A 22,972-nucleotide genomic window follows, 5' to 3' on the forward strand; every position below is an offset into this window, starting at 1 on the left:
CCAGTGGTCACCCCGGTTTCTGCCTACGAGCGCGTGCAGACCAGAGCTCCGCGCTGGGTCGGCCGCGACGGAGTCCCATTGGAGGGACTGACCTTGCGAGTTAAAAGTCTCGCTTGGACGCCAGGAACCAGAGAGTCGAGGCGTCCGGAGTGGTCCACAACCCCCCACCCCGGTGGAGAGGGTATTGTGAAGAGAGTGAGTAAACGTTCCCTTTTTTCCTCGTTATGAGGCAGTATGAATTATGGGCCCCTCCATACATGGTCAGTATCTGTCTGACACTAAAAGTCCCCCTTGTAAATACAGCATGTGTTTGGTGGGAAGTGGACTTGGTTTGAGAGCTAACACTCTACCCAGCAGACTGTAGTATTACAGCAGACATAGGAGGTATAATCCTACCTTAATTGTAGTGTACCTCCTGCAGATCGATAAACCGCCATTTAGCAGAGATGCAGGTGGATGTGCTGGGAAAAACGATTTCGGCAGTCCGCCGCCATTTTGCCGTAGACCGGGTGCATGAATGTCCTCAGGTCACGCCGGCCGCCATGTTTTTGGAGTCTATTGTCTCCTGTATGGGGGCGGCCATGTTTGATGAGCCCAGCTACCTCGTGGAGAGCTGGGAACGCCGGAAGGGGTACACAGGGGGCGGAGCCACGTCCTTCTACCCGGGAAAACTAACACAGCTCTTTCCAGTCTGTAAAAGACAGACGCTGACTGCAGTTGGTTGGAAACTTCTCTGCATCGGGTGGTGAGCCTTGAGGGTCCCTCTCTCTCTCTGTGGGGATCGAGAAGCAGGTACTCTGAGGGGCGCTATTGCGCTAGGGGGATACACATAAAAAAAAAGAGGTATTTTTTAATTAAAAAAAAAAAAAAAAAAAAAGTTTTTGTTTTTTCTGGCAGAGGTGTCCTGAATTAACATGGACCCTGCCACTCATGTATCTCCACCGGATCCCCTCGAGGTGTCTGCAGGATCCTCCAGCACCCCACTGACGGTTGAATCATTGTCAGCTATTATGGAAACTTTTGTGTCCCGGGTGGAAGTGGCTTGTCAGGGACAGGTCGCAAGAAAGCGACCCCCGCCTAACCCCTTATTATCTGAAACTTCGGATTCAGAATCTGAGCCTATTTCTGCAGTTGCAGGTACTTCATCTGGGATTGGTGTCTCGGGTACTGTCTCTTCAGACAGTGAGGAGGATGTTTCGGCATCAGCCATAGCCCGAGAGGAAGCGTTGGTAAACGCACTCATTGTATCTGTTCAAGAAACCTTAAGATTACAGGGTATTCCGTCGGAAATAGCTGAAACTGAAATCCCCTTTGGGACTAAAAAACGCATCAAAGTGGCGAAGGTTTTTCCATTGCCCAAATGTTTTGGCAATCCAATCAAAGAAGAATGGAGTCTGCCAAAACGCACTTCTGCTATTTCTAAACGCATTAACAGGCGTTATCCGTTTGAGGAAACCCTCATTAAGAAATGGACAGAACCACCTGTGGTGGATTCACCAATTGCTAGATTGAATAAAGCCACGGTTATTCCTTTAGAAGACGCTTCGTCTTTTAAAGATCCAGTGGATCGCAAGATAGAAGCTATGTCTCGCACCATGTTTTCCTTGATTGGATCAGCTTTCAGACCAATAATTGCTATTGGACTGGTTTCGCAGACTGTAACTGAATGGACCAAGTGGTTGCGCCGGGACTTAGAAGAAGTCCCTCAGGCGGTATCAGATTTGTTGGAACAAATGATACAGGGGTTACAGTTTGTGTGTGATGCGGCGTTAGACGCCACTCCATTATTGGCGCGAGCATCAGTTTCAGCAGTGGTTCTCAGGCGTACACTGTGGCTAAAAGGTTGGTTAGCCGACCAAGGTTCCATAAAAGCATTGGCTAATATCCCCTTTTTAGGAGAGCGTCTATTTGGAGCCAACTTAGATGAGATCATTAAGGATCTCACGGGAGGAAAGAGCACCTTTTTACCGCAAAATGTTAAATGTCAAAGACGAGGGCCTTCTTTCTCTGCTCACAAAAAGTTTTTTCGTCCCGCGGGTGAAAAAATTAAGTCCTCCAAAGCTCCTTCAGGAGGCTTCAGGGGACGTTGGTCGGGCAAGCAAAAGCCCGCCCCCTCCAGACCTGAAGATAAATCGTCCAAAGCCTGAAGGTGTCTTCGCCGATTCCCGGATCCATGGCTTTCCAGAATCCCGGACAAGTGGGTTTGCGAAGTCGTAAGGTCAGGGTACAAGATCGAGTTTCGATCTCTCCCACCGGCGCGATTCTTCCCTTCCAATATCCGACTATCCCCGGATCGTCTAGAAGATCTGCGGAGAGCAGTCACGGATTTACTACAACAAGGAGTGGTAGTCCACGTTCCTTGGACAGAACGTTTTCAGGGGTTTTATTCAAACCTATTTACAATACCCAGGAAAGAGGGCAAAGTGCGTCCAATTCTGGACTTAAGGGCACTCAATTACTTTCTCAATATAAGAAAATTCAAGATGGAATCCATTCGCACAGTAGCAGCCTTCCTGCATCCAGGGGATGTCCTAGCGTCCATAGACATCAAGGACGCCTATCTTCACATTCCCATTTTCGCAGGACATCAGCGGTTTCTACACTTTTCCGTAGAAGAGAACCACTATCAGTTTGTGGCGTTACCTTTCGGTCTCGCCACGGCTCCTCGGGTCTTCACGAAGGTGTTGGCCCCAATGCTGGCACTACTGCGCCAAAGAGGCATATCGATTCTAGGTTACCTAGACGATCTCCTGCTTCATGCAGAGTCTCCACAGACCCTGCTACAAAACATAGAAATTACTATAATTTCTTTACAGGAATTCGGGTGGCTGGTGAACCAGCAAAAGTCTTTTTTGGTTCCCACCCAGAGGCTCGAATATCTGGGTCTAATTCTAGACACAGTCAGGACAAGAGTTTTCCTTCCGGTAGGGAAACTCCGGAAGATTCAATCAGCAGTCCAGTTGTTACTATCCAACAGCTGGTCTTCCCTTCGGACTTGCATGAGGGTTCTGGGGTTGATGGTTGCTTCCTTCGAAGCAGTCCCATTTGCCCAGTCCCATACCCGAATTCTTCAGCAAGAGATTCTTCTCAGATGGAATCGGAATCCGGAGTCCCTGGACTATCGGATCCAATTGAGCAAACAGACCAGAGAGTCTCTGGTCTGGTGGCTTCGGTCTCCGATGCTCAGCCAGGGAAAGTCATTTCTGCCAATATATTGGACGATAGTGACCACGGATGCCAGCCTATCCGGATGGGGAGGAATTCTCGGTCAGTTATCCGTTCAGGGACTTTGGTCCCCGGAAGAATCCAGGTTACCGATAAATGTATTGGAACTGAGAGCGATCAGATTTTGTCTGATTCACTGGACCGAGCAGCTCCAGGGCAGCCCGGTTCGGATCCAGTCGGACAACGCCATGGCCGTGGCTTATGTCAATCACCAGGGGGGCACCAAGAGTGTCCGAGCGGCCAAGGAAGTGGCTTGCATTCTTCGCTGGGCGGAACGATTTGTTCCAGCGATCTCTGCGGTGTTCATTCCGGGGGTGGAAAATTGGCAGGCAGATTATCTCAGCCGTCAGACTCTGGATCAGGGGGAATGGTCCCTCCATCCAGAAGTCTTCCACCAGTTGTGCCTACGTTGGGGCACCCCGGATGTGGATCTGTTGGCATCACGATTCAACAGGAAAGTACAGAGATTCGTGGCTCGCTCCCGCGATCCTCTAGCAGAGACCGCAGACGCACTGATCGCCCCGTGGGGGCAATACCAGCTAATGTATGCCTTCCCTCCTCTCGGGTTACTGCCAAGACTTCTTCGCAGGATAGAGGAGGAAGGAATCCCAGTAATCCTGGTAGCTCCGGATTGGCCTCGCCGAGCTTGGTACGCCGACTTGGTCAGACTGGTGGCGGACGTCCCGTGGAGACTTCCTCTCAGGGAGGATCTACTGTCTCAGGGACCGATCTTCCATCCTGCTTTACGATCGCTGGCTTTAACGGCCTGGCTATTGAGACCCAGGTGCTGAAGGACAAGGGATTGTCAGCTTCAGTTATTCCTACTCTAGTTAAAGCAAGGAAAGCGACTTCCAGAAAGATTTATCATCGCACCTGGAAGTCCTACATTGCATGGTGTGAACCCCTGGGGTTCCACCCACGATCTTATTCGGTTAGTCGAATATTAGCTTTTCTGCAACAAGGGGTTGAGCAGAAACTGGCCTTGAGCACTATCAAGGGTCAGGTCTCAGCATTAGCTATCTTCTTTCAGAAGCCTTTGGCTACTCATTCCTTGGTGCGGAATTTCATCCAGGGGGTGCGACATCTGGCTCCGCCAGTGCGCGCGCCGTTACCACCCTGGGATCTTAATTTAGTATTGTCGGTTCCTCAGAAACCTCCCTTTGAAGATATTAGGGAGATTCCTCTACCTACGTTGTCCCAGAAGGTGGCCTTCTTGGTGGCTATCACTTCTGCACGCAGGGTGTCAGAACTGGCCGCATTATCTTGTCGTTCCCCATATCTGGTGGTTCATAGAGATAAGGTGGTTCTTCGTCCGAATCCAGCCTTTCTACCAAAAGTGGTTTCAGAATTTCATCTGAATGAAGAAATTGTATTACCTTCCCTGTGTCCTAAGCCCAGTCATCCTCCGGAGTTTGCTTTACACTCCTTGGATGTGGTCCGGGCGATCAGGGTATACTTGAAAACGACAGACTCGTTTCGCAAGACGGATTCACTTTTTGTGATCCCGGATGGACCCAAAAAGGGGTTGCCTGCATCTGCCACGACTATTTCCAAATGGATCAGACAGACGGTGGTACAGGCTTATTCTATTAAGGGTCGGGAGCCCCCGTTCCCTGTTAAGGCGCACTCCACTCGGGCACTTAGTGCGTCATGGGCCTTTCGCCATCAGGCGTCAGTGGTCCAGGTGTGCAAGGCGGCTACCTGGTCGTCGGTGCATACCTTTACAAAACATTATAAAGTTGATGTAATGGCATCGTCTGATGCCTCGTTTGGCCGCAAGGTTTTGCAGGCCGCCATTTGAGGAGACCAGTGGTCTACCTCGAGGGTTTTTTTCCGTTGGAATTTTTATTTGAGTCTCATTCTTTGTTTATAATGAGCCTTTAAAACTTCTAGTTTGGCACCGGTTGGGCCTTCTAGATTGGATTTTGATTTCTGTCAATCCCACCCCTCATTTGTGGCACTGCTCCTGGATGTCCCAGTTCTTGTGAATCAAGAAGACTACGTCTGTCAAAGAGCGACAGAGAAAATCGGATTTTTGTAAGATCTTACCGTAAAATCCTTTTCTCTTAGCTCATTGACAGACGTAGTACCCGCCCCTCTATCATTGAGTTGGGTTGGGTTAAATTCTCTGTTGCTGCTTTGTGACAGAACTGATGCCTTGTAGCAGAGAGAGGGAGGATATACCCTCTGGGACTGCCCCTAGGGTGGAGCCAGAACGTTTTTTCTTTTCTGCCTAGTCCTACTCCTGCGGAGACAACATAACCCAGTTCTTGTGAATCAAGAAGACTACGTCTGTCAATGAGCTAAGAGAAAAGGATTTTACGGTAAGATCTTACAAAAAATCCGATTTTTCGAACGACATTTGTCCGTTTATAGAATGTTTAAAGAATCTTCACACAAATGTTCTACAAACTTTCTCATCCAAAAATCTATACGTGTATGGCCAGCATTGCAGTTCATCATTCCTTGTTTATGAATTTTTGTTACTTCTCAAGTACCTCTAACATAATGATTGCTGCATGACAGGGTTGTACAACTAGGATCTTTTCTTGGTCACCAACTAGATTTGACCTGCATTGCAAAATATTTTGAACAAGTGTGAGCATTTTAACAATTATTTTGAATAAAACCGTTTCTCACCAGTGCTTTGTATTGCAGATTTGTGCTAAGTTTTGAGTATTCTGGCATTTTGTTGGTGAAATGAAAAGGAAATGTATAGTCTTTGTTCACTGACATTTTACATACATCTGTCAAGAGCATAAGCAGCCTGATTATGAATAATGTAAATGTTTAATATTGTTTTAATTGTACTTTCTATTTGTAATGAATAATTTGTTTTGATTTCATTATCTGAAGTAATGTATCTTTACTGTGGTTGCTCTATGGTTCTGTGTTTTTTTTTTTTTAAATTATACCTTTTCTACCCTTCCTTATGCAGACAAGTCCTCCATAGCTGGTTCAGAGGATGCTGATCCCCCTGCGCCACCCATTAAACCCATCAAACAAATCACCCGCAACAAGACTCCACAGGAACCCCCTGTAAAGAAAGGCCGACGATCTCGCAGATGTGGACAATGTTCAGGTTGCCAGGTACCTGAAGACTGTGGCATCTGTACAAACTGCCTGGATAAGCCAAAATTTGGGGGACGCAACATCAAAAAACAGTGCTGCAAGTAAGGATATTAACCACAATGTATGTTCTTCCTTTAAAAAGGGTTTTCTCATAGTTCCCCTGGCATGGCTTTATTCTTTCATATTGTGTTTTTTTTGTTTTTTTTTAAATGGGAATACAATTTCCTAATTTGAATACAGCTGCTTTTTTCAGTTTGGATAAGTCATTGTTATGTCTCTTTTGAGCGTATTTTGTTTTTTTTATAGGATGAGAAAATGTCAAAATTTGCAGTGGATGCCCTCTAAAGCCTTTATGCAGAAACAAGCAAAGGGTAAGTTAATATGAAGATGTTAGACTGTTTAGGATGCTTCTAGAATAATATATGCTTTTTGTAACATTTTAAACTTAGTTTAGCCATGAAAGAAAACTCTATAACTTTAGTGAACATACCATAATAATGGATGTCCCATGTCATGCATACTGCTGGATCCTGTAGAAATCTTCACTGCAGGGATGCCTTCTCATCTTCCTGTCTTTGAACTTCCTCTGCTGTGGGAGCTCATACCTTTGGGTCTTCTGTGAAGCTGCTGTGGGAAACGTTCTTGACGAGGACCCGCCCTCTCTTTCCCCCTCCTCCCATTGAGAAACATTGTTTCATGGTTTTCACCGCCTAGAACACAAACAGATTGTTTTTCCAAGCAGTGAAAGCCTGGATAAAAAATGTCTCTATGGTGGAGGAAGGAGGTGGCGGTCCTCTTTGGAACTTTTTTTTAGCAGCTTCACTGAAGACCCAAAGCTGTTAACCCCCACAACACAAAAGGTCAGAGACAGCATAACAGGGTATACCTGCATTGAAGTTTTCTGTTTTAATGTTTTATTTAGCAGCGAGGAAGAAAGAAAAGAAATCCAAGTTTGCTGATAAACAGGAGGCTACAGCAGTAAAACCTTCAACAGAACTTAGTCCAAAAAACGCTGTGAAATCCACTGCTGCCACGCCTCCAAGAGAGGATCCTCCCCACACACCACCCCCAGCACCAAAAAAGGCCGATCCTCCAAAGTGCACTGCTGAGAAAATGCCAGAGGAGGAGAGTCTGCCAACACCTACCTGTGAAATTAAGCAACCCCTTTCTGCCCAGAAAACCACAAAACAACTTCCACCACAGCCTGCAAGCAATCCAACCTCAGCCCATAGCAGCCCTACTCCCATCTCTCGGAAGGAAGCACTGAAATCCTCAACATGTGAGACAAAGAAGAAGCAACTTTCTGTTCCTTCAGAGACCGGTGAGTGCCATATCTTTCAGCTACTGATAAAGATGTTTTACTCAAAAGCTTTGTTACCTTGCTGATAAATGATCTTCAACCCAACCTAATAAAGCATACCTTCCATAAAAAAAACTACCATCTTACAATATCATGAATATTGCCATTTAACATGTAAAGGTAAAATGTGCAGCAACACATCACTTTTTTGTTATGTTCTGGTATCAAAAGCTTGTAACTGTACATTCTCTCTTGCTGGGCTTTTTGGAAAATGCAAACTGATAAAATGGCCTTGATGTATAAAATGGTTTATGGTATACGTGCTGTCTAATGCATCCTCCTTCACTGCCAGTTGTATAGCTATGTTAAAAATTGCGATATATCCACCAATTTAAAAGAAAAATAAACTTGCATCTTCAGAAAACCTTGCAGATCCATCCAGAGGAAGGCAAAAATCCATGATTAAGTATGGTCTAGTTTGATTAACGTGATATATTTTTTCCTGAACTCTGTGATGTCACCTCTCTCCCGGATTGCCAAAACAACTGATCTCCGATCTGGCTGCGAATGAGCAAGGAGCTGCAATTGTGTACAGGTAAGGCAGGTATACGGGGATGCCCTTTCCAGAGTCACTGTCACTTTGCCCTGCATCAAAGGTAACAGTGTCTTGTTAAAGGGAACTTTTCAGAATAGAAATATGGCCATTGTTTAATTGCTCATTTGGTTTTTAAAGTTGCAGGTTCTAGGGCAGTCCTTATCCTGGTTTCACTACCTAGTAACCCAACAGTAACTCCAACCATAGAAATAGCACCAGACCAAAATTGGATAAGAGTCCAAGATAGTTTTAATTGTTGATAGGTCGTATAAAAAATGCTCCACATGCTAGGTCAGTGACTTACTAGGTAGAGTCTAGGGATGCACCGAAATGAAAATTTTGGGCCGAAACCGAAACCGAAAATGCAGGATGCCTTTGGCCGAAAACCGAAAATAACTTTTTCCCCCAAATAATTTTAACAGATAGAACAGGGGCATACACCAGAAACAGGCAGCGACGTACACCTGTCGCTGCCACCCTGTCACAGTATATGTACTGTGACGGGTTGGCAAGAGGTTCATTTAATTACCAATGGTATTTGTATTATGCAGCATGAGGGGTTAATGTATTGCCGCTGCTGGTCACTGATGAATTAGTGACCGACCAGTGGCAGTTAATTAACCCCTTTGTGCTGCATTAGTGCAACCAGTATCAGTGTTGAGGGGGGTATTTTTCCTTAGGCTGCTTGAAAAATAAAAGGTAAGTAGGTGTTGCCTCCGTCCCTATATGTGTTATTTGGGGGTTTTTTGGTGCCTCAGGCCAAGGGGGGATTGGGACTTTAAGGGCAAGTGCATAAATATAGAAACAAGTATATAAATATATGATAGGAAATGTTCCGTTTTAAATAAAACAAAATTTATTTACAACAATGTAAATCCATATATTGTAGAAGAGACAACATATATAGGTGAACAAGGTGCTTGGGGGTAGAGACCCCGGTGTGAGGAAATAATAAAGGGGTTGATTCAGAGATGAATCAGTGACAGTGGTGAGAAAAGTGACTTTTTGCTAGGATTTCCACAGATATAGAGTGGGACATTGGTCCCTTAGGAGAATCCTATTGCTGACGCGTTTCGGCTCACTTGGAGCCTTTCTCAAAGCGTTGAGTCACTCTGTACTTCAGTCTATGAAGATAATATATAATATATAAATAGTTTAGATCTTTATTCATGTCAAGTGTAATTTCAAAAATTTTTTTTTTTTTTTTATTGATAGCAAAATTTTACCTACATGAATATAGCTGACGGTTACTGCGCATGGCTCCCTTCATCCTGTTGCAAACGCAGCGGGATCAGGCTATGCATATTGCCTGAGATGGGTGAGATGGTATTAATGGGTATAAAAACACATAGTATCTTAATGTTTGTGGAATGGGTAAAACCACTTACATTTACTGAAGGAGTTAAAAAGTATTTCCTCCACGGGGAATAAATTCCCTCTCTTGTTTTCAGGTTGTTTGATCTATGTTAGAAAATTAGTCTATATCAGATTGCATATGGTGTAAACATGAAGGGTGACTTTTCCAACGGAGGTGTATAGCCTCCTAGTGTTTGTACAATGCAAAGTGACTTTTTGTGCCCATAAGTATTGGACAAAGAAGCGGTCCAAGTAGCTTACATTTGAGGAGATAGGTGAGGTGATCCTTCCGGCTAAACGCAGGTCCGTCCGTCCTCTTCCCTCGGTTGGAGAGAAGTGAGGACTTGACGTTGATCCCCGGCCTTTTAAAGCCCTCCGCGCGTGCGCAGTACACTGCTGCACGTCGGAGGGTTTGTTCGAGCGTGACGTGGCACCTGGTAGTGCGCCTGCGCCAAGTGGATGCGCGCGCAGGCGCTAGAGTGGAGACGCTCATTGGCCGCCAGCACGGGAGGAGGGGCCCTCCTTTCCCCGTGGGTGATTGGATGGGTCCCGGACAGCCCCTACGATGATGCGTAGGGGCTACCCGTGCTGGGTGCGATTGTCAAGGATGAAGGGGAGGGGGCCGATCTGCAGCATTGACAGCTTAATAAATCATGCAGGCAATTGTAATCATTAGGTAGTACATCTTATTGTGAAAGTTGTATTAAGCTTTATAGTGTATCGAGACCGTTTTGGGTCTTGGAAATGAACATATATACAAAGCAAGGTACAATACAATATTGCATGAGTGTTAGACAGCAGAATAACAGTAATAAAAGACTTTGCCTCAGTGAATCTGATAGATTGGGGGGGAAAAATCTCGATGGGATGGTCATCCAGAAAGGTCCCTGGATCACGTTTAGGCAGGATTGGATGTATGGGGTGTATATGACTAATTCCTAAGGCTCGTTAGATTGTTGCAAGAGACAAATTATATATCTCATTCCTAGGTTGGGAGGTGTATGGTTGAAAAGGATAAATGGAAAATAAATAATAATAAATAAATGATAAAAGGAATTGAAATCTATGAATTAGAAAAAGAAAAAGAAAAGGAAAACGCATAGGGGGAGGAGTCTGGGTGAATCTTTATGGATTGGAAAACCATAAGCCATATCAACTCAATTGGGGGGGAAAAAAGAGAGAGGCAGATACCTAACTGTAGAAGAAGGAATATCTGAGGGCTGTGATTATGCCAGTAGGTCCCAACTGTTTATAAAGTAATGCGTTTTTGTTTGGTTAGTCTGTCTTTCCTGATGCAAACCCTTCGAGAAAGGGGCGAAAACTCTCGTTTTCGTTTAAACCAGGTGGTTTTGTGGCTTGGAGACGTCTTATCCATCTCATCTCCATTTGTAGCAGGTGTTTGTTCCAGTCACCCCCTCTACACGGTATGTGTATCCTTTCCAGTGCTGAGAATGTAACGTTAGGCATTTTGTTTTTGTGGAAATGTGCCACATGCCTGCCAAGTGGTACATAGAAATTACACATTTCCATACTGTTGATGTGTTGGTTTACACGTTTTCCAAACTCTTGTTTTGTTTTTCCAACATAAAAAGATTCGCATTGGCATCTCATCAAGTAGACCACCCCTCTCGTTCGGCAGTTAACAAAGTGTCGGGGTGTAAAGAGCTCTCCATTGGGGAGTGTGGTAGTTGTGCATTTTTTGATCACATCACATTGCCCACAGTTTCCGCATGGGAATGTGCCCTTCTGTTTACAGGGGTCTTTTCTCGTTTGTTTGTATTCACTGTGGGTGAGCGATTGCTTCATAGATCCCGCTTTCCTGTATGTGATCTGTGGGTGTTCCGATATAAAAGGTTTTATCGCTGGGTCCTCCTGTAGGATCTGCCAGTGTTTGGCAATGATGTTTCTTATTTTAGGGTGGTCGTTCGTGAATCTCATGATCACTCTCGTTTGATTCTCTTGTTTGTCTAGTCGTTGTTTCTTTCTGAATAGAATCTCTTGTCTTTCTTGTTGCTTTACCCTGTTAAAGGCTTTTCTTAGGGTCGTTTTTGTGTAACCCCTTTTTATTAGTCTGGCAGTCAGGGAGTCAGCTTCTTTCTGGAAGTCTTGTTCAGTGGTACAAATCCGTTTTAGCCTGAGAAATTGGCTGTATGGGATTGCATTTTTCAGGGAGGGGGGATGGAAGCTGGATGCGTGTAGAATGGAATTACCTGCCGTTTCTTTTCGATATAGGGTTGTTTTCAGGAGTCCGTTTTTTTCTTTTATGATCCAAGTGTCCAAAAACGGGATTTTTTCTCTGTCGTAGTTGATTGTAAAAAACATATTGTATGTGTTATTATTCATGGCGCTGAGGCATTCGTGTATCATGCTTTCCGAACCCGTCCAAATTATGAAAATGTCATCTATAAATCTCTGCCAGACGATAATGTTGTCGGCGAAAATACCGTTTTTTTCCTCTGCTAAGAATTCTTGTTCCCATGCTCCAAGATATGTGTTTGCATAGGATGGGGCACAACTAGTGCCCATTGCAACGCCGCACGTCTGTAGATAGTATGTACCATTGAAAACAAAAAAAGTTGTTATTAAGGATATATTCCAACATCATGATTATGAAGGTGTTGAATTTGGTGTCCTTTCCACTTTGTTCTTCTAATGTTTTTTTGATGACTTGCATTCCTTTGTGGTGTGGAATGTTATTATAGAGGGCCTCAACGTCAATGGTGATGAGGAATGCATCATCTGGTATGGTGATACCCTCAATGATCTGTAGGAGGTGTCCTGTGTCTCTGGTATATGAGGGAAGTTTCGTAACATGAGGCCTTAGATAGGCATCTATGACTTTGCTGGTATTTTCCGTCAAATTGCCATTCCCTGATATAATGGGTCTGCCCGGGGGATTGTTTTTATCCTTATGGATTTTCGGTAAGGCGTAGAAGGTTGGGGTTCTGGGATGTTTTGTCCTCACGAACTGCCAGAGTGTTTCTGAAATTATTCCCTGATTTCGGGCTCCGTCAATTTTTTTGTAGAAGTCTTCTGTGTATGTTTCAACCATAATAGGCATAATCTTTTTATAGCATTGTGTATTGTCAAGGATCTTCTGACACATGGCTTCATAGTTGTCGTTGTTCATTAGCACAATATTCCCCCCTTTGTCCGAGGGTTTTATTGTGATCAGTTCGTTATTTTTGAGTCCTTGTAGGGCCGTTTTTTTGTTCCTTGGTTAGGTTTTGTTTCAGGTTGTGACCTTTGAGTTTTTCGAGGTCTTTGGTTGTTTCCCTGACAAAGAGGGCTATTGAGGGATTCTCATTTAGAGAGGGAAAGATGTGGGATTTTTTCTTGAAGGTGGGACATTTTGTTCCTTGAGGTTCTTCTGCTTCTTCATCTTCACTCTCTGTTGATTTGTTTTCATCTGTCCAATCGTCGATTGCTCCTTCCTCCAGTAGGATATTCAGGTCTCTAATCGCTCTGAATTCGGCAGCAGTTAAATTTGTTGGTGGTATCTCCGCAGGTGGTTTTTTGTTGTATTTGGTTTTAAGGAGAAGATTGCGTGCAAAAAGATTGATATCCTTAATAGTTTCAAAAGTATCTGTCCCTTTGTTTGGGCAGAATGAGAGTCCTAGAGATAGTACTTCTCTTTCAACTGTGGATAGGATATGGGTGGATAGGTTTATGATGGTCAGACCTTCATGGTCAATATCTTCGTTTTGTGTCATTTGTTGGGTTGTTTTGTCTTCTGTTTTGTTCCTAAAAAAGGCCTCTGTGATTTGGGGTTCTCATCTCTTGGTAGTTGGGATCTTGTAAACATTTTGGGGTATTTTTTCTGAGCCGTTGTATCTTCGTTCGGAAAGGAGTTGGTGTCTAAGGTGTTAGGTTCTTCAGCCTCTTGTGATGATTGGTCCTCGTTATCTTCTATTGGTTGTGTTTTATCTACAGGTTTGTTTTGGCCCCTCCGTTTGAACCGTTGTTGTTCGGGTCCCGATGTATAGGCCGAAGAGTCTGAGGAGTATTGTGGATCCGTGTTCCTAGATGTTCTATACGTAGTTCTCCTGGTCTGTCTGTTATTTGTCCATTTGTAGGCACGGTTTTGTGAGAAGGCGTTTTTGTCTCTCCAATATTTCCTTTCCTTTTTCTTCAGGAGCTCTTTGCTGAATTCTTCAATATGTTGTTTAAGTTTATTTTCTTGCTCGCTATACAGTGATGCATTCCTCAGTGGGTTTAATTTCTCGTAGATTAGTTTTATTTCCACATCCAAGTTTTTCATTTGTCTAAGGTATTCTGTTTGAAGGAGGATCATGAGTTTTTTCGAACATTCATTTAGGATCTCTTCCCATTCTTTTTTCATTAGTGTCGTGATATTATCCATTGTCGGGAATATCTGTATTCTGAGACCGACAGGGTTTATGTTTTCCGTCACATATCTCTCAAAGCTTTTTATATGCCAGAAGAGGGCTGACTTGCGTTCTAATTGTCTCTTCAGGGTGCTGAATAGTGCTAAAACATCCGACTCCTGCTGTTCATGACCCTGAAAGCTCTTCTGGATGTCCAGCATCAGGGTATTCCATCCGTCTCCAATCAGATTCCCTGTGGGTGGGTCTTCCCTTTCGGGAGCACTCATTGTATCTCTAGTAGGGCGAGATACTTGGGGAAGGTTCTGTAAATCGTCCGGGTTACCTTTTTCCCTTGGGACTCCTAGTCACTCCAAGGGTGGTAATGCTCCCTGATTTCAGAGCTTTTTTGTTGGGTTTATAGCAGAAAGGTAGGGTCCTGCTGTGTTAACCCTACTGGATACTGTTCGTATCCTATAGTATATAGAAAGCAGAGGAAAAGGAAAATGAGGCCGCGGATGTGTTATCCATCCAAAAAATAGATGAGGGGGGTATTTTTCCTTAGGCTGCTTGAAAAATAAAAGGTAAGTAGGTGTTGCCTCAGTCCCTATATGTGTTATTTGGGGGTTTTTTGGTGCCTCAGGCCAAGGGGGGATTGGGACTTTAAGGGCAAGTGCATAAATATAGAAACAAGTATATAAATATATGATAGGAAATGTTCCGTTTTAAATAAAACAAAATTTATTTACAACAATGTAAATCCATATATTGTAGAAGAGACAACATATATAGGTGAACAAGGTGCTTGGGGGTAGAGACCCCGGTGTGAGGAAATAATAAAGGGGTTGATTCAGAGATGAATCAGTGACAGTGGTGAGAAAAGTGACTTTTTGCTAGGATTTCCACAGATATAGAGTGGGACATTGGTCCCTTAGGAGAATCCTATTGCTGACGCGTTTCGGCTCACTTGGAGCCTTTCTCAAAGCGTTGAGTCACTCTGTACTTCAGTCTATGAAGATAATATATAATATATAAATAGTTTAGATCTTTATTCATGTCAAGTGTAATTTCAAAAATTTTTTTTTTTTTTTTTTTTTTTTTTTATTGATAGCAAAATTTTACCTACATGAATATAGCTGACGGTTACTGCGCATGGCTCCCTTCATCCTGTTGCAAACGCAGCGGGATCAGGCTATGCATATTGCCTGAGATGGGTGAGATGGTATTAATGGGTATAAAAACACATAGTATCTTAATGTTTGTGGAATGGGTAAAACCACTTACATTTACTGAAGGAGTTAAAAAGTATTTCCTCCACGGGGAATAAATTCCCTCTCTTGTTTTCAGGTTGTTTGATCTATGTTAGAAAATTAGTCTATATCAGATTGCATATGGTGTAAACATGAAGGGTGACTTTTCCAACGGAGGTGTATAGCCTCCTAGTGTTTGTACAATGCAAAGTGACTTTTTGTGCCCATAAGTATTGGACAAAGAAGCGGTCCAAGTAGCTTACATTTGAGGAGATAGGTGAGGTGATCCTTCCGGCTAAACGCAGGTCCGTCCGTCCTCTTCCCTCGGTTGGAGAGAAGTGAGGACTTGACGTTGATCCCCGGCCTTTTAAAGCCCTCCGCGCGTGCGCAGTACACTGCTGCACGTCGGAGGGTTTGTTCGAGCGTGACGTGGCACCTGGTAGTGCGCCTGCGCCAAGTGGATGCGCGCGCAGGCGCTAGAGTGGAGACGCTCATTGGCCGCCAGCACGGGAGGAGGGGCCCTCCTTTCCCCGTGGGTGATTGGATGGGTCCCGGACAGCCCCTACGATGATGCGTAGGGGCTACCCGTGCTGGGTGCGATTGTCAAGGATGAAGGGGAGGGGGCCGATCTGCAGCATTGACAGCTTAATAAATCATGCAGGCAATTGTAATCATTAGGTAGTACATCTTATTGTGAAAGTTGTATTAAGCTTTATAGTGTATCGAGACCGTTTTGGGTCTTGGAAATGAACATATATACAAAGCAAGGTACAATACAATATTGCATGAGTGTTAGACAGCAGAATAACAGTAATAAAAGACTTTGCCTCAGTGAATCTGATAGATTGGGGGGGAAAAATCTCGATGGGATGGTCATCCAGAAAGGTCCCTGGATCACGTTTAGGCAGGATTGGATGTATGGGGTGTATTTGACTAATTCCTAAGGCACAAACATTAAGATACTATGTGTTTTTATACCCATTAATACCATCTCACCCATCTCAGGCAATATGCATAGCCTGATCCCGCTGCGTTTGCAACAGGATGAAGGGAGCCATGCGCAGTAACCGTCAGCTATATTCATGTAGGTAAAATTTTGCTATCAATAAAAAAAAAAAAAATTTTTGAAATTACACTTGACATGAATAAAGATCTAAACTATTTATATATTATATATTATCTTCATAGACTGAAGTACAGAGTGACTCAACGCTTTGAGAAAGGCTCCAAGTGAGCCGAAACGCGTCAGCAATAGGATTCTCCTAAGGGACCAATGTCCCACTCTATATCTGTGGAAATCCTAGCAAAAAGTCACTTTTCTCACCACTGTCACTGATTCATCTCTGAATCAACCCCTTTATTATTTCCTCACACCGGGGTCTCTACCCCCAAGCACCTTGTTCACCTATATATGTTGTCTCTTCTACAATATATGGATTTACATTGTTGTAAATAAATTTTGTTTTATTTAAAACGGAACATTTCCTATCATATATTTATATACTTGTTTCTATATTTATGCACTTGCCCTTAAAGTCCCAATCCCCCCTTGGCCTGAGGCACCAAAAAACCCCCAAATAACCAGTATCAGTGTTAATTACCACTGGTTGCACTAATGCAGCACAAAGTGGTTAATTAACTGCCACTGGTTGGTCACTAATGCATCAGTGACAATACATTAACCCCTCATGCTGCATAATACCAATTCCATATGTAAGCTGCCTCAGCTAACCCCCCCCCCCCCCCATTGCCTCAGCATCCCTCCATATCCCAAGGATGAAATCTCCTTACTCTCACTCTGCTCCTTTTTTCTTCTTCAGCATAATGATCAAACAAATAAAAAAAAGCAGTCAATGTATGGGTTGCATAAGTGCTCAATGGAACTTGGAAGAACAGAGGGGGGGGGGGCAGATAGGGGAGACAAGGGAGGGAGATGGGGACAGTTATGTGTAATGAAAAGTGTAAATGCAGTGCTCACTCATTCAAGGTCCGAGGACGAGGCAGAGGCTGGATGGCTCAGGTATCATGAGGCTTGGAATGTGTACGTAGCTAGCTGCTGCTGTTCTTCATATTTCCCGCCCACATCCCCCTCTCTGTCCTGCACATACGCCGAGATAGGGCCGGGCAGACACAGAAACCTGGGGTGGGAGGGGGGAGGAGGGATGAGCTGCATGTCTTTCTCCTCTCCTGTCCGTGTCTGGGAGGGGTGAGTACTGCTCGCTGCTGGGCTGTGTGATAGACGAGGTGTCACAGACGCTCCGCACAGCTGCAGACACGGCCCCTAATTGAACAGACTGATTCTCCTTTCCTACGGACGGGAGAATCAGGGACTTTTCAAACCTGCGCTGCGCCCTCCTCCTTCCTCGCGGCGGCCATTAATTTCGGCACTTTTAAACTATTTTCGGCCGAAATGGGATAGGCTCATTTTCGGCCGAAAATTTCGGTGGCCGAAATTTCGGTGCATCTCTAGTAGAGTCCAAACTTTTCAGACTTCATTGGCTGCATACTTGTTTCATGTTAATTTTTGACTTAGATAATGATGCCTGGATCAGGAAGATGGCTGAAGAACCACAACATTAAAAACAAGTCTGAGTAGCAGCTTCCATATTTTCTTCCCCTAACACTTAAAAACTGCAAGCATCTAGAAAATGCCGTTACCTGAGCCAGCAGAGTATGCAGAAATAGATTTCTTTTGCTTTGCCTTTGTAAAGGGAATCTGGAAGCTGCATATTGTAAAATCACTTGTATGTTGCAGAAATGTGGCTGTGGCCATTTTACATTTAACTAATTGCTGTAAGGTGAGCCTTCTGTCCAAAACATTGTTGCAGTGTTTGCCAGCCAGGGTAAGCAGTTTAGCTGGGTCATTTTAGTGGAATTACTGCTTAACCACCTGCTGTCTGATGAACGTGTAAAAGCATCCTGGATGCAAGTGGTTTATAAAAAGCTCATGGCTGCAGCTTTTCAGCTTGGTATTATTTTTTCCCGCCAACTTTCGACTGTTCAGTAAAGTCTGGTACACTCTGAATTTACGGTCAGCTCTAGTCTGAGCCACTATACTAATGATCCAACATTAGTACAGCCATTTCCCCAGCTGTGCTATTGTTTTCTGAAAGGGGAATGGCTACCGCCAAAACACTGGTCAGCGCTCTCAGCTGTTGGTCAAGAGCACTTACCGGGAGTCGGTCGGCTGCTGGTTTTCCAGCAAGTTCGTTTGGCCAGCTTCTGTCGGACTGGCTGCCATACACCTGGCTGAATGTTGGCCAGTTTTTATTGAACTGGCCGATGTCGCCTGGCATTTGGCCTGCATGTACGGGGCTTAAGAGTGATCAGGGCGGCTCTACATTGAGAAGGGCCACAAACCATAACCCCCCTTGCCTGCTAAGTTTCTTGGACTCTTCCATTTTTCTGGGGCCTATAACTAATGAACCTGCAACCAATGATGATTTCATCACTTCTGGTTTCCGTGCTGAAGCAGCCAATTAAGCATGAATCAAGCTGCATTGGAGGGCAGTGGTGACCCCTGATGCCTCCCTAAAGAGTACCTATGACCTACCCAAAGCTAAGGGCTTTTGAGCATAAGGGCTTTTCAGCTCCCTTGTGCATGTAGTAAAGTTAACTGGTAAAAAAAATTTTAAAATTTTTAAGAATTAAACATTTATAAGCACCCATGCGCGGATACATGCAAACGCAGGTGTAGGTCTCACACCTGTATGTAAACGCCGATTGCACTACACGTGAGGTATGGCCGCAAACAGGGTGAGAAAAATAATTCTAGGGCCATCACTAACTCTATACTGATAACCTGTTTTTAAAACCTCACCTATCAAAAATTTTAGGTACTGTAGTTGCCATTTCACAGGCACACCCAATTTTCAGTCTTGACCTGTTTGATATCATCTTTTATATTTTACTAAAAAATTGGGTATTCTGTTTGTGTGCACCAAAATTCTTTTCAGCGTCTTTTCTCTTTCGTTCATTGATGGACACAGCTCCAGATCTTCCTAACCATTGGGTTATACTACCCCTTACAGGAGTGGGACACTGGGCAGAATAAAAGTCTGGCTACGCCTATGGGCAGTCCCAGGGATATACTCCCTCTCTCTGCTGTAGGTACTCATTTTTTTCTGCCTAGTCAGAAGTAAGGACCGAGTCCCTTGCTGGGATCTCTGGTCCTGGCAATTTTTTCTTCTTAGATAGAATTTTCTCCTGTTTTTTTCCCTGTGAGATCTACAATCAACTGCCGGACAGGGCGACGGGCTGGATAATCTAAATCTAGTGGTCACCCCAGTCTGGTCAGCGAGCACGTGCAGACCTCAGCTCCGCGCTAGGTCGCAACATAGCACCACCGGACAGGGGCTGGCCTGTGAATTAAATGCCTCGTGAAGTCGCATTCGGCCGGATTCTGGCCTGAGTCGCAGCATTCCTACTGGCCGACAGCCCCCCCATTTCAAAGGAGAGGAGGTTCTGTCTGAAGCGGTGCCCTCCTGGTATAGTATATGCATGTCCCCCCTGATGGTTTTGCGGTGGATGTGGGCCCCTCCATGGGATGGTCGGACCTCTGGGTTCCCCTTCTTCCCGTTAGGCAACCCCCCTTATCGGTCTGGTGGTCCCTGTGGGCCGTATCACCCCCCCCGTCCCCCCCTCCATAACTGACGCCTGGGGCTGTGGGGTAGCCTAGTCCACCGCTTGGGGTGGGGGCAAGGTGCTGTGCTGGCGATGGGAGGGTGGCCGTCGGTGATTGGGGGTGGGGGTGGGGTAGGGTAGGGCTATACATTGTGGGGGCTCCTGTCAGGGTCCCCCCTCCTGCCTGCCCAATTTTCTGAGGCCTAGGGATCCCTCCTGGTGCCGCCGAGGTGCCGCCATTTTGCTGTAGCCTGTGTGCTTAATGCACGGTGGCCATGTTTGTGTAGTCTGGCGGCTATTTTGCAGTGGTTTGCTATTGAAAATAGCGGGCAACAAGACACAGGGGCCCTGTGGGCGTTCATTTTGGCGATGGGAGCCCCTCCTCATCCCCTGCTGCTGACTCCTGGATCGTCAGATCGTCTCTCAGAGGCTGCGGGGCCCTCTGGCTCCCAACCATCCATCAATGCACTGACGGCTGTGTCCTGGGTGGAGGTGGTTTTTGGGCGACGGGCTAGCAAAAAGCGCCCCCTGCCTTCCCCTGCCTCATCTGTCTCCTCAGATCCTGAATCTGATTCAGCCGCCGCTGACGTGGGTCACTCTGCTGGGTTCGTGACCATGTGCCCTGAATCCTCAGATAGTGAGGATGATTCCTCCACTTCTGCAACCGCGCAGTAAAAGGCGCTGGTGGATGCACTGATTGTATCTGTGCCTGAGACTTTAAAAATGGATGACGCAGTTGAAGCTGCGACGGAGGCACAGGTTCCCTTTGGCACTCACAAGCCATCCAGAGCGACAAAGGGGTTTCCTTTCCCCGCCTATTTTGACAGAATTACCACTAAGTGGGAACGGCCAAATGTCCCTTGTGGTCCCTAAGTGATTTGCTATGCTGTACCCCTACGAGGAGTCCCTTCTTAAAAAGTAGACGGTTCCACCGGTGGTGGACCCTCCGTTCCCCAGATTGAACAAAGCAACCATAATTCCAGTTGAAGAGTTCCTAGCCTTTAAGGACCCAGCTGACAGGAAGGCGGAGGCTGTGGCCCGCAATATGTACACCCTAGTAAGTTTGGTACTGAGGCCGGTATTTACTATTGCACTGGTGTGTGACTTGGAGAGGGAGCAGTTCCCCCTGCTTTTGCTTAACTGGCGGACCAGTTGGTCCAGGGGCTGCAGTTTATCTGTGATGCCTCTTTGGATGCAGCTCCTCTAGTCGCTAGGCTCTCTGTTTCAGCAGTGGTTCTTAGACATTATTTTTAGCTCAAATGCTGGTCTGTGGACCAGACTTCTAAAAAGGTCTTGACCGATCTTCCCTTTCAAGGAGATCGCCTGTTTGGAACTACCCTGCATGGAGGTGCGCCCTCACCCGTATCGGGGGGTGGGGGGACGTCTTCGCTGGTTTTCAGACCCGTGTACTTCCCTGGTACAAGACAAGTTGGTCCAAAAAGCCAGACAGTCCAGCTACAAGATCGAGTTTCGCCCCCCCCCAGCAAGGTTCTTTCCTTCCACCTCGCGCCTGTCCCCGGACCGCTTAGAGGATCTGTTTGGGGTGGTACAAGACCTGTTAGATCAAGGGGTGATTGTCCCGGTTCCGACATTGGAACATTTACAGGGTTTTTACTCAAACTAGTTTACAGTTCTGAGGAAGGACGGCAAATGGCGTCCAATCCTGGACCTCAAGGTGCTGAACTGCTTTGTGCGGTGCAGAGGTTCAGAATGGAGTTCATTCGCATGGTGGTGAAATCCCTGCATCAGAGGGATTTTCTTGCCTCTATCGACATCAAGGATGCTTACCTTCACATTTCAATGTGTCGGTCACCAGCACTTCCTCTGCTTTGCCGCGGAACAGGAGCATTATCAGTTTGTGGCATTACCCTTTGGTCTTGCCTCTGCTCCTCGGGTCTTCACAAAGGTGTTAGCCCCAATGCTAGCATTGTTACACCAATGGGGGATCGTGGTACTGGGCTACTTGGACGACCTCCTTCTGCGAGCGGAGTCTCCTACTGCTCTAGTGGAAAACCTGGAAAGATTTTTCAGAAGTCTGCTCTGGTTCCGTCCACGAAGCTAGACTATCTGGGTCTGACTCTGGACTTGGCCTTAGCCAGAGTGCTCCTTGCTTTCGACAAACTTTAGAAACTGCAGGCTGCGATTTATCTCCTGCTGTCCAGCAGAGGGTCAACCCTCCAGACTTGCATGTGATTGCTGGGCCTGATGGTGTCTACTTTCGGGTTCTGTTTGCACAGTTCCATACGAGGTCCCTGCAAAGAGAGATTCTGACCTAATGGGACAAGACTCCGAAGTCTCTGGAAAATCAGATCAGGCTGAGCCGGGGAACAAAAGAGTCCCTGATATGGTGGCTTAGTTCTCTGGCGCTTCGGCTGGGCAAATCCTTCCTCCCCCTGTATTGGACAGTGGTCACCACGGATTCCAGCCTGTCCGGCTGGGGAGGCGTCCTCTGCAAAAATTCTGCACAGGGGATCTGGACACCGAACATATGACAGATCATCTTCAGTGATGTTCAGTTTGCATTTAATTAGGCAACGCTACGGCCGTGGCTTTTGTCAGTCACCAGGGGGGCACAGGCAGTGTCCTGGAGGTAGCCGGAAATCTAAGATGGGCAGAACGGTTCGTTCCAGCCCTCTCCACCGTACATGTTCCCGGGGTGGAAAACTGGCAGGCGGATTACCTCGGTTGGCAGGCATTGGAGCAAGGGGATGGTCCTTTCATCTGGAGGCGTTTCATCTGTTGTGTCTCCGGTGGGGCATTCCCGAGGTGGATTTGTTGGCGTCGCGGCTCAACAGAAAGGTGCAGAGGTTTGTGGCTTTGTTGCGGGAACCTCTGACGGACACAACAGCCGTGCTGGTGGCCCGTGGGGTCAGTGTTATCTGATTTACACCTTCCTTCCTCTCAAAGTTTTGACAAGACTTCTACGCAGGAATGAGGCCGAAGAGATACTGGTCATCTTAGTGACTCCGGATTTGCCTCGCCAGACTTGGTACACCGATCTGGTGCGGCTGGTTGCTGACGTTCCTTGGAAGCTTCCTCTCAAGGAGGATCTGCTGTCCCAAAGACCAATCCTGCTTTACAGTAGCTGGCTTTGATGGCTTGACTGTTGAACGCAAGGTGTTGCTGGATAGAGGTTTGTCTGAGTGGGTGATTCCAATGCTGTTAAAAGCTAGTAAATTTACTTCTAAGAAGATCTACCCTGGTACGTGGAAGACGTACATTGCAT

General features: G+C 45.8%; 1 protein-coding gene across 1 annotated transcript in view; it reads left to right on the plus strand.

Annotated features, from left to right (window-relative positions):
• Positions 1-22,972, plus strand: part of KMT2A (lysine methyltransferase 2A) — a 342,071-nt gene that overhangs the window by 127,928 nt on the left and 191,171 nt on the right. Inside the window, exons 5-7 of the mRNA XM_082273407.1 lie at positions 6,164-6,398; positions 6,604-6,668; positions 7,220-7,618. Of these exons, the coding sequence (XP_082129533.1) occupies positions 6,164-6,398; positions 6,604-6,668; positions 7,220-7,618 (699 nt within the window). The remainder of the gene's footprint in view (positions 1-6,163; positions 6,399-6,603; positions 6,669-7,219; positions 7,619-22,972) is intronic.

Source organism: Pelophylax lessonae (genome assembly GCF_965119305.1).
Source record: "Pelophylax lessonae genome assembly, chromosome: 12".
Classification (NCBI taxonomy): Eukaryota; Metazoa; Chordata; class Amphibia; order Anura; family Ranidae; genus Pelophylax; species Pelophylax lessonae.